Raw genomic sequence first — 12,256 nt, 5'->3', positions numbered from 1 at the left:
ACCAAAACAAATCTATGACAGAGTTAAAACTCAAAAAGCTATTAGCCTATATCCTCTCTGCTAACTCATGTCCATTTTTCTTGAACATTTGTTTTGTGTGTGGACGTAAGTGTGGGCACATAAATGTCATGAAACATGTAGGAGGAATGTCAGCAGCGCTGGGTGTTCACCTTCTACCTTGATTGAGGCAGGGTCTGTCCATAGTCTTCCTGTGAAATACACCAGCCTCACTGGCCCCAGAGCTTGTGGGGGCCTCTCCTCTCTGCCTCTCGTTACCATAGGGACATGTTGGGATTACAGACATGTTTACGTCTGAGCGTTTACATGGGATCCGGGGATTGGAACTCAGGTCATGCTTGCATGGCAATCGCTGGGCATCTTCCCAGCCCAAGAAATTTTAAAGCCATAGTGCTTCTTGAAGACACACAAGTTCTGGTTTTAGAGCAGAGCTCCACTCTCAGCATCCATATCAGACACAAAAGTTCTACAAGGTGAAACAGTGTTCCACTCGCACTTAACCAAACCACCAGCTCCAGGGCATCCTGTGCCCTCTCCTGGCATCTGTAGACAGACAGACAGACAGACAGACAGACAGACAGACAGACAGACAGGCAGGCAGGCAGGCAGGCAGGCAGGCAGGCACTCGCGCACGCGCGTGCACACACACACACTCACACACACACACACACACACACACACACGAAAGAGAGAGAGAGAGAGAAAGAAAGAAAGAAAGAAAGAAAGAAAGAAAGAAGAAAGAAGAAAAAGAAAGAAGAAAGAGATATATCTTGGCCATTCCACCATGGCTTTTCTGAGGACACACTGGGGAAAAGGACAACACAAGCTGTTTTGAGAAAGATTGAAATCCTGAGCTCTTGTCTCCATGCTGGTGGGTACCGAGAAATGGGCAAAAATGACCGTTTATAGCCATTACGTTTTGGGTTTCTAGCCAGGTACGTGTGTCACATAAGCATGGATCTTTAAACAAATACTATGGTCTTTGTCCACCAACTGTTTTTGCTGTCTGTTGCTAAATTTTTTTCCCCTGGGGGAGATGTGAGCAGCATCTACCACCTCTTCGTAAAGGTCCCAAGGCCAAACTGTAGCACTCCACCAAGGTCACCCTGGAGAACCAATGAATTTATTGGACTCCCTTACCGAGAGGGGAAGGGGTTACTGGAAAGTCTTAGCCTGATGACGGCTCCTCTGGAGGGACGGACACCCTCTCCCCTGGTTTTCCCTATAAACTCTAACCCTTCCCAAGGCTGTGAGACCGTGTGCAGACTTGCACACAGCTCTGGGAAGAGTGGAATTTGGTTGTGGATTTTATGACCCTGCTCCCTCCTCCTCTCAGGAGCTGTCCATAAGCCCCACCGAGATGGGGATGGGGATATCTTATCATCATGGAGGTCGCTTTTCTCAGAGGCTGCCGCTTACTTCTGTATTCATCTTGTCAGCGTTGGCCAGGGTTTTGAAGTGGGATTTTTTGTTGTTTTGTTTTGTTTTTTTTTATGTGTGGGCAAGGTTTTGAAACTTCACAGACTTCAGAGCAAAGCAGTGTTCCTTCAGGGTTTCTGGACACTCGCTCTCTCGGTTGTCTCTAACTAAAGTGCCTGCTAGCTTACTCGGCAGCACAGACATGAATTTTTCAATTTGCTTCCAGTGCCGCAAGAGCTTTTTCAAAGTAACTTGATGGGAAATGTTTCTGGTTACTAGTCCCTGTGTGGATGTTTCTGTGCACCCCAGTGTGTTTATGATTCTGTGTAGCGGTTCAAAGCATTCTGCTTGCTTTCTCTGAGATTCGTTTTCCTGATATTTCCATGACTGGCCACACTGTTTACTTTTCTGGGTCATGTTCTCACCCCTGCCCTTTCGAGAGCTTGTTTTTATCATGATGCATCTTCCCTGAGACCTTCTTCATAAAGACAAACAAAACTTAGACCAGGCTGGGGCGTAGTGGAGGGCTTGGGTCCCTTTCCATCATTACACTGGCAGTGCCCTAGAAGTCACCATCTGGGAACACACTGTAAGAACGAATGCCAAGTGTACCATTTCTGCTGTTGCCTGCATGAAACAGGGCTCACTCATCATGAGCTGTCATTAAGAAGAGTAAAGACCTACATATTGAGTAGCTACCAATCCCAAAATATTGAAACAGCAGCTATGTGGGTGATACATAGAGGCAGAAGTTCAGCTGCTGTTGGGAGAGCGAGCTAGGCTAAGCTTCAGTACAAGGCCCCCAGCAAATGCAGAAGCCGTAGTCTCCATGTGTCAGCGGACCAAGTATGGGCGCCCTCCACACACCCATAACATCACATAGCTTAGAGAACAGCCTTGATGATACAAGAAGCAGGAATTTTTGTTACTGAATATTCTTTTCCGGAGATAATGTCTCTTGTTTGTTTAGCATTTCTTTATTTAGGATTTCACATGGGTATAATGCATTTTTATCTTACCCATCCCTCCTTCCAAGTCCCTCCCCTCTCCATAGTCCTCTCTTGAATTCATGTCCTCTCCTTCTCTGTCAGCTTTGTGTGTGTCTCTTTGTCTCTCTCTGTCTCTCTCCCTTTCTCTTCCTCTCTTTCCCTCTCTCTGTGTATCCCTGTCTCTGTCTCTCCCTGTCTTTCTCTGTGTCTGTCTGTCTGTTCCCCCCCCCCCCCCACTAAACTGCTCTACTTCCTCAGCTAAGCATGGGATCTTGTGAAGTCTTCCCTTCCCCGTCCATTGTAGAATGGTGACTGACAAGCACTGGTCTTGTTCAGGTGGCCATAGCTTTTATGAGTTCATGGGTGTCACTTCCTGACGTGTGCAGAAGACACCAGTTCACAGCAGTCCTCTTGTTCCCTGGCTCTTTCCATCCCTCTGCCCTGTTTTCCATGATGTTCCCCAAGATCGCTCTCTGCAGACACTAATTCCCTGTACTCTGACTCACGGTGGATCTCTGTAATAATCTGTCTGCTGCAGAAAGCGGTGTCTTTGAGGGGGTCTAAGCAGGAATGGTGGCGAGGGCAGCCCTTAGACGGAATCTTAATTCTTTAAGTTTAAAAAGAAATTTGGAGCAAGATTTGGAGCAAGCTGCCAGACGGGGGACTTTTCTGAGACACTTTCCAGCATTGTGCCCTTGGTTCACATTTCCTGAAGTGCTTGCAGGATTTCCCATCCTGTGGAGGCTGAGCCCTGAGGTAGGGTGCTGGCGTGGAGGAGGGCCTTTGGTTCCCTCCAGAAGGTAAAGGGCATCTGTTACAAAGCAAATGCTGCTCTCTCTGTTCTCCTATTTTCATTGACGACAAAGGAAAGGGCTCTAGCCCTTGTCAAAGCATATCTCATGTTCCTAGGGACACCACCATCAGCAACCACTCGAGGAATGGCAGCTATGGGGAGAGCTCCCTGGAGGCCCACATCTGGCCAGAGGAAGAAGAAGTGGTGCAGGCCAACAGGAGGTGTCAGGACATGGAGTACACGTAAGGACCCCAGATCTGAGTGGAGATAGCAGCTGGTGCTGCGCTCCCATCCCAGCCCCTGGGCACACTCCTACTTTTTTCTGTTCTAACTGGCATGAGCTTAAGGGTTCCAAAGACTCTTGCTCTGGAGAGAGTGGCATCTCATGCATAAGCAAGAGTCTCCACACAACAATCCCAGAGGGGAAAAGTTAAGATAGAGGCTATCTTAATAACTGGAGAATTCAGATGCCACTCATAGTTCTGGGCATTTATCCTAAAACCTGCACAATACTATGAGCTGAGAATGAAAAAGGAAATACCACCCCCAAGGTCTAGAGATTTGGAGCCAGAGTTACTTATTCCTACCAAAGATAATAAGCTCTAAACAGCCAGGGTGTGCTCCCCTGGGGCACAGTTTCCAGCAAGAGTTTTGATGTCACTTGAATGCCTATGGACCCCAGTTCCAAGGCTCCCCAGGGCTGATAAGAAAACAGGGCTTCCCAACTGAGCCAGAAATAGGTTCAGCAAGTATCTGTCCCTCATGGAAAGACCCTATGCTTGTTGCTTACCGTCTTTGGCCATCAGTGGGCAAGTCATCTTCTCTCCTAGAACCTAGCTATTTCTTCATTTTTCTTTCCCTATAGAGATGTCCCTACAGTAACAGTTTACCTTGTTTGGGGCCAGAGCTTCTGCTTCCCTGATATCCCCACCCCCACTCTTTGGGAATGTGCTCCACGGGCATCCTTAGCTTAGTCCTGGGAGTCCCCAGCAGATGCTGCTGTCACAGCCCTCCGGGGAGTCCCCTATCTGCTGAGGCACTGGGAAGGTGCACTGCTTGGTCTACATTGGAGAGCCCAGGAAGCGCCACTTGGGAAACCTGCAGATTGCCGATGCTTCACCATCACTGCCACTCTCCACACCAAATCTCAGAGTCACTGTGAAAATCCCTGAGACAAGCATTCCAGAGTTTCCTAACTAACTGACATTTTAATGAAACCTTTGTTCTTCTTTGTTGGTTTTGCTTTACAGTATTAAAAACCTCCATGCCAAAATCATAGAGAAGGATGCCATGATAAAGGTCCTGCAGCAGCGATCCCGTAAGGATGCTGGGAAGACGGACTCTGCCAGCCTGCGGCCTGCCCGCTCTGTCCCATCCATCGCCGCGGCCACCGGGACGCATTCCCGCCAGACTTCCCTTACCAGCAGCCAGCTGGCAGAAGAGAAAAAGGAAGAGAAGACCTGGAAAGGGAGTATAGGTGAGAAGGGGACACTATAGAAGAGAGCATATAGAGAGCGGCACCTATAGAAGCCCTGAGGTAGCCGCCTTATCGCTGCTTAGGCCTGGGGTGTCACCTCAGGTCAGTTTATGCATTCTTCAAAGGGGGAGGAAAGCCAATCATGTTGGATTGTGAGGGTTAAATGAGATATATGGATTCCAAAGGTTATGTGAGCTCTTGGGTTTGGACTGGTCTTGTCAACATTGTTAACAAGAACGACATCAAATGTCTTAGCAGGACAAGCCTAAAGTCCCTCAGAATGTTACTCCGGGCCCATCTCTGCAACTGTCTATACCTGTCTATACCTGTGGAACAGGGAAGGGATCAAGGAATGTGCAGGAGGATCACCGTTCTGTGTTGTACAGGCAGGATGTTGAGGATTCTCCAGGAGTGGATCTTAGATGGAGTAGTGTACTAGAGTACAGACATGCTGGTTCACAGGCTGGGCCAGTGAGCTGGGAAGGAAACATCTGAGTCCCCGGCCCCCTTACCCTGCCTCATAGCGACTACAGGACTCTATCCCTTCTTGACACCTGTCCCTGACTCGGCACACATTTTCATTTCTCATATGCTTGATGTCACTGTTCTCCAGCACAGAGCCTCAAAGGGGCCTGGCTGATTTGTCCCAGAGTATAAGAGCTTCCATATGTAAGCACAGAGTGGGGGGATCAAAGCTCTGAACCAGAACATCTGTTTGAAGCCCCCGACCAGTGACCCCTATAACTTCAGCTCATCAGAGAGGATCCATTGGGATCACAAGGACAGTTCCCAACCCAGTGAGAGGCAGGTCTGGTTAAGTCTGAATTTGTTCAGTTCTACTGGAAACTGCTCTAGGAGACATCTGTGTGATGTGCATTCAGGTTCACATTGCCTGGGCTTCTATCCCAATATTTAGCAGGTCAATATGAGGCCTGAGAGTTCCACAGACCTAAGGAAGACTGGCCATATTGTCTGCACCAGCGTACCTCCTTGTCAGTGTGACTGGGGCCCATGAGTCAGTCATAGAAACAAGAGAGACTCGGGGGTTCAGGTGGAGACCACCCTCACAGGCTCCTGCATAGCACCTCAGGGTTCCCCATCTCATGCAGAATGGACTTGAATGGACTTGGAGACCATAGCATCCGCCTTCCTAATTGCTGGGCAGCTTCCAAGAGAGCTGACTCATCCCATCCCTTCCCCTACCACTAGATTACTGTGTCTGACTCTGGCATTTCACCAGGCATCTGTGAGATGGGATTCAGGGCACCAATGGACCCTTTTCCCTCCTGAGCTACCCCACTGGTCCAACGTGGTTTTCTGTTTGAATTTAGAATACAAATACCAACTCCATAAAGAATTTAATTATATGGAACTGGGCACATGATACAGGAGTATTTCTTACTTCGCCAAGCGGGCACACGAGTACTTACAGTAACCCTTACTTATTAAGGGTTTTCCTGACTATATTATTGAGTAAATAAAGTTATCCCCAATCTAGAAAGAATAATACAAGTTTTCTTACAAAAGGAAATGAGGGAAAACAGATTATCCTTGAAAAACTACTTCTTCTGCCTTCAGGATTCCTGCTGGGAAAGGAACACCAGGGACAGATGTCTGCCCCTCTGCTGCCAACCACACCTGCCTCTGCACTGTCCCCTCCGGCCTCTACCACGTCGGCCAGCAGCACCCACGCCAAGACGGGCAGCAAGGACAGCAGCACACAGACCGACAAGAGCACTGAGCTCTTCTGGCCCAGCATGGCTTCCCTCCCCAGCCGTGGCAGGCTGAGCACAGCCCCTTCCAACAGCCCCACCCTAAAACATCCAGCTGCCAAAGGAGCCACGGAGAAGCAGGGTATGTGGCCCCTTTCTCCACCATGCCTGGAGAGATCAGGAAGCCCAGTCAACTCCCGTGTTTCAGTGGTGGTCATGTCAGACCGTGTGTTCTTTGTTGTTACGGGACTAAAGTGTATCATCTAGCTATGCTTAGTTCATTGCTGCAGAAGAAGAGCACCCAGCTTGAGTGACCTGGTGACATGTGACTGGGGGGGGGGTAGGTAGAACAAACATAAGAAGTAATTTGAGAGAAGGAGGCCGTACTTTGGCCCATTACTTGGGGGACAATCCGTCAAGGTATAGTCAATGTAGCAGTGTCTGAAGGGTGAGGCACTTGTTCACATCTGGGCAGACGGGAAACGGGGGAGGGAAGTCTGATCTGCAGCTGGCTTTCTCCTTAATTTTTACTCAGTCCAGAATCCGAAGACACTGTCTTTTCTGGGAGCCCCCTTCAGCCATTCCGCCCCTCCCACTGGGAGATTCTCATAGCCTCCCATGAGTACACCAGGGTGTAGATCCTTGGACAAGGCATGCCATTAGAAATGGTTCCATAATAAAGAGTGCTCAAAAAAACCAAGGTACCCACTGAAGAGCAGGCTGCTGATGTTTGCCCTCTGTTTGGCAGAGAACTCTCCTGGTCATGGGAAGTCATCGGAGCACAGAGGCCGAGTCAGCAGCTTGCTGCACAAGCCTGAGTTCCCAGATGGCGAGATGATGGAAGTGCTCATCTAGCGTCGTCCTGTGGCGTTCGCCAGCATGCTGACAGAGGAGAACAGAGGCTGAAAGAAAAGAAGAGATGCAGATGTCCTGCAAAACCAGGACAGGTGTGGACATGTCACAATGTTACCAAAACAGCTGGCTCAGGTGTCTGCAGAGGGAGTAAGAGAGGACACATGCAGGCTTAGAAGCAGAGTGGAGGAGGAGGAGAAGTGGAATTTTCCATTGTAGAGAAATTGTATGTCTTAGGGAGGCTCCATGCTTCCCCATTCTTGGCTTACAAACAGATGAAGAAGAGCTGGGCCTTCCTTGGAATCCCCTTGTTCCCTTTGCCTTTCAGCAGGTTTGGTTTAAGAAGAATCTGCTAGAAATCCTGAAAGCCCATCTTGGCATAATGTAGTGTGTGTGTGTGTGTGTGTGTGTGTGTGTGTCCTTAGCAAACACATCCAGGATAATGGGGAATTCCAAGTTTTGTCAGCTTCTTGGCTGTTTCGTTTGTGGTTTCAGAGAGTGTGAAGCTTTGCTTGTTTGGATTGAATGGATTTTCTGAGCAGGATGGTAGCGAGATGCCCTTGCCCTCGTCCACCCTGACTTCTTTGAGCTTATCTGTCTCATCTCTACCTACTATTTTGTTGTTGTACTTTTCCTGTTTAATTAGACATAGCAGAGTTCCTTATGTATGGGACTTAGGAGACTACCATCCTTGCTGTGGTGTCCAGATGAACAGAGCCTCGTGTTGGCACCCTGGCTGCTCGCCCCACCTTGGCTTAGCAGAACTGCAGCTGTCAGCCTTACTGTGAGCTCGGGATACCTGGCTGAGGAGTCCATGAGTCGCTGACATAACATCATGCCTCTGATGTACGTCTCTCTCACGTCCACGCTCTTGCTAGGAGCTTGACAATTATACCCCATCACCCTGTGAGGAAGACGTCCTTGTGAGCAGGTGCCACGGGAACCCATGATGGCTTACACAGAGCTCTCTAGGTAGCATGGGCGGTCTCAGCCGTCAACCCCAGCCTTTCTTGTATTTGAAGCTCAGGTCTGTTGTTGCTCTCCCCTGCCCCACTCTGCCCAAGTTGCTGTTGATAAGCACAGTGCCGTCCCTGATCAATTCTTTTTCTCTGTGAATTTGTTTCATAACCCATCAGACTGGTAGACACACAGCACAGTCAGTATCACACGAGGGACACGACTTACCTGAAGTGAGGCAGCAGAGTCATGGAAATGAGCCCCTGTGAGTGAGAGGCGGGACCTGAGGCTGCTGCCACAAGCTCTCATGTTCATTGCTATGGATGCTGGCTTCCTGGAAACCCCAGGAGAAGCTGCCCAGGGCACAGGTGGCCCTTCAGGCTCCTGAACTATCCCCAGATCAGTAAGGTTTAGTTTCCATGTCCTTCCTCATCACTCCTTTTTGGCTCGAGAGAAAAATGAAAAGTGGTAATTCTGTGACTTCAAGTGCCTCTTAAATGTAGCGCTGAAGGTAGCTTGGCTCAGAGAGCTCTGCTTGGGGGTCATGTGTCCTAGGACTTGTCCCTAGGATGAGACTGTGGCCTCCCCAGGCCGAGGTGGTACATGTATTATGAGAGGTGTAGCCTGGAGAACAGAGGAGAGTCAAGGGGAGGAGAGAGCAGCGGTGTTTCCCTACAGGACCCTGGGCCATCTGACAAGACAGAGGAGGTGGGACTGGACTACCCACACCCCACTTGGCAGTGGGAACCGGGCTGGGAGCCTCCCACACCCTCCTTATCTCTTCTCTCAGATCTTGCAGCCCGAGTACTGAGCTTGTCCTGTGCCCTGTGGGGAAGGGAGTGAGAAGGCAGCATAAGAGGTCTTGCCAGTTGAGACGGAAGCAGGTAGGTATAGGAACTATTTTGGATAGGGCATGTTGTTGAGTTGATGGCAACTAATTCTCTTAAGAACATATTGTCTCCTATTAATGTTGGGGACAAACCCAGAAAGGGAGGGGTGTAGAGATGGGGAATTAGTGAGATCTTCTAGCCCCGAGGCCATGTCTGAGCCACCCCAAACTTAGGCTGTCTCCCAGCATAGGAGTGAGACACTGCCCAGTTTACTCAAATTCTAGTGTACATGTTCCAGACACATTGCACACTTGGGCAGAAAGTCTCCTGTTCCAGCCCCCTACCTTCCTGCATTGTCAGTCCCTTTCAGTTGTCTGAAAACAAAGGGGACACAGACCAGGGCTTTAACTGCAAGTGAACTGTGGCTTCTGTTCAAGAGTCCATATTGAGAGAGAGAGGCTGTGGCTTTAAGGTAGAAGCCCTTCAGTCTTCTGTCCTTGTAATTCTCTTGAAGGGTGCAGGACAAAGGAGCCCCAGGTACTCAGGAGCCACGCTGTGCTCTGGGGAGTTCATGGGATCTAAACTCTTTCGACACCAAACAACAGTACTACATAGGTATTTTGGTACAAACTGTGCAAGCACTAGAAAAAGTGCATGTTGATTGGTCCTCAGAGCACCAGAAAAACGAGGCCAGGTTCTCCCTCCTGGTTGCTCAGATGCAGAAGGTGGACCCAGGAGGCATGCATACAGCTCATCTCTAAGCTTCACCCCAGATACTAGCACTTAAAGCAAAGACTCAGAAGAGGAGACTCAGCCACAGGCTGCACGGCCTTGAACATGTGCAGCACTATGCCTGGTGCTGTGTGGCCCAACTTGTGATACTTGTGTGCATACAGGGAAACTGCCACACCTCTCGGGGCCTGAAAACAGGACTAAACTCAAGCCTCATATAACTAACCACACCACTACCATGCACAGGCATGGACAGAAGTCGTCATGTTCTGTTATAAGCACAACTACAAAGCAGATTAAAAAATATAATAAAAGCCCTTCCTCATAGTGCAGAAGGCTCGTCTTCAGATCACTTGGAGCGTTTGATCACAGAACTTGAGGGTCTTCTCTTGGGATAAAGGATAAATAAAGGCTGTGGCATTTAGTGGTGGTTGGCCAGCATCCTGCTTTTTCCTTGAGTGAGCAGTGTGGTGATGGCTAAATACTTCCAGGTGTCGTGTGGAACCTGAGAAGTGTTGAGGTCACATCTCTGTCCCTGTGGTTTCAGTAAGTAGATTCTTCTATGTATAAGCACTATTCCTCTCTGGAGGTTCATAGCACTAAGCTGCCAAGAAAAACACGTTCATTTGCAAAGAATTAAGAGTGTGTGCTGAACACTTGTCATTGTTCTTTGTTTCTCAGAAACTGGTGACCAGCAATGGTGGAGTGTTCAGCAAGTCCCCACCATGCCTGCAGGGTGGGGCTGCTCCCTTCCACACCCAGCTTTCCTTAGGGGTGGAGACAAGGAACGGTGGGGCCTGTGTTCCATCCCGAGGAGGTCTCTCTTTGGAGCCCATGTATGTGGCTTGACCTTTTGCTATGAGTAGATTTAGAGGCAGTTGTTCCAAGTGAATTCTGGCCTTAGTACAGAGACTCCAGTGGTCCTGACACTCAGGAAAAAAGCTCCGGTATTCCCTGTAGAGAGACTCTGTCCTGCTTGGCCCCAGCCACTCACACACAGTTAATAAAGTGGCTGAAGCTCCTCCCTTCCAAGAGCTGGTGTGCTGGGTACTCTGTCTGCAGCCCGAGCCCCAGAGATTTGTGTGAGCAGTCAGGTAAGGCAGATCTGGGAGACGGAGGAGATGACTGTGACACAAGGTGTCTTCAGGCAGCTCCTTTGTGTGTAGGCTGCGGAGAGCCATCCTGAGTGGGAGGTTGTGTTGTTTGAGCACATGGTGTCTTTGTCTCCACTGGAGCGAGCAGGGTATGTTTCTCTGTGTTCTCCAGGTGAGCTCACACCCTCTTAAAGAAAAGGGGTCGTGTGGATGTTGGAAGCAGAGGCTGACAAACATTCTTAAATGGTGATGCTAGAGCAAAGCCAGCCCCTGTAACTTCCCTAGAAGCGACTCAGCCACTAAGTATACGTGTTGACTTTCTTCTACTTTTTTTCTAGTTAATCGGTGTGATTTAAATGTCTTTAGCTGATGTGAGGATTTTTTAAAAGGCATTGGTTTGTGGTGCAGCTCCGTGGGATAGGCTGTGTAATAAGAAACCTCAGAAGCCAGGCTGCCGGGGGGGCCGGGGTTTGCAGGGTGCACCCAGGTCAGCCTTTCAGTGGATTCCTATTCTCATTTAGTAATTGAATGGTATATTACATTATATGTAAGTGCATACATAGAAGGTGGAACTTTTCTCAATATCAAAAAAAAAAAAGAAAGAAAGAAAGAAAAAGAAAGAAAGAAAGAAGAAAGAGAGAGAAAGAAAGAGAGAGAAAGTGATCCTTCTGCTGCCCTGTGAGCTCGCTCCTGGGGGGACTGCAGGGCCCTCCATGTAAAATGGTTGTTGACTCCCCTAGCAGAGTGGTCTCCAAGGTCTGGCCTGCTCCTCAGATTCCCTTTGAAGTGAGAGGTCATTGTCCTTTGAGAGTGGACTTAAGTTTTGGAAATATTCCACATTGTTCACAGCACAAGGGAGCGAACATAGGGCAATTCATCAGAATCAGAATCCCAGGGCCATCGAGATGACTTGGGGAAAAAGCACTGCCACCAAAGCCAAGACCTGAGTTTGATCCCCAGGATCCAACTGCAGCAAATTGTCCTTTGACTTACATACACACACACACACAGAGAGACATACACACACACACAGACATACACACATACACGCATACATACATACACATGCACATGCACATACATGCACACACATGCACACACATACATGCACATGCACACACATACACATACACACATGCACGTGCACACACACAGTTTTTAGAAGACCATCTAATGTGTAGGAAAAGGGTAATAGTGCCTGCAACCTCTAGGACCTCATTTTCAAGCCCGCTTCTCTCTCCAGGCTTCATATGTGCGCACCCCCTGCATACACTACAGACCTAAGTACATATTAATATGAACAGCCAATAGGTACTCTGTAAAATGGTTATTCTTAAGTGCATGTTATCGTTGTGTGTGCCGTGACTGAGGTGTGTCTTTGTC

The 12,256-nt window shown here is 48.8% G+C and overlaps 1 protein-coding gene across 4 annotated transcripts in view; it reads left to right on the top strand.

Moving 5' to 3' along the window:
* The window catches only part of Amotl1 (angiomotin like 1), an 89,175-nt gene extending 77,289 nt beyond the window's left edge, over nucleotides 1-11,886 (top strand). For all 4 annotated transcript variants that reach the window (XM_029543273.1, XM_029543272.1, XM_029543271.1 and 1 more), the window contains exons 10-13: nucleotides 3,336-3,461; nucleotides 4,470-4,696; nucleotides 6,275-6,550; nucleotides 7,157-11,886. In XM_029543273.1, coding sequence (XP_029399133.1) covers nucleotides 3,336-3,461; nucleotides 4,470-4,696; nucleotides 6,275-6,550; nucleotides 7,157-7,263 — 736 coding nt within the window. In that variant the 3' untranslated portion in view covers nucleotides 7,264-11,886. The remainder of the gene's footprint in view (nucleotides 1-3,335; nucleotides 3,462-4,469; nucleotides 4,697-6,274; nucleotides 6,551-7,156) is intronic.
* Nucleotides 11,887-12,256: the final 370 nt, after the last annotated feature.

The sequence above is a fragment of the Mus pahari genome, chromosome 10, assembly GCF_900095145.1.
Source record: "Mus pahari chromosome 10, PAHARI_EIJ_v1.1, whole genome shotgun sequence".
In the NCBI taxonomy this organism is placed as follows: domain Eukaryota; kingdom Metazoa; phylum Chordata; class Mammalia; order Rodentia; family Muridae; genus Mus; species Mus pahari.
The sequence above is the reverse complement of the archived record's forward strand: the minus strand, read 5'-3'. Positions and strand labels throughout refer to the sequence as shown.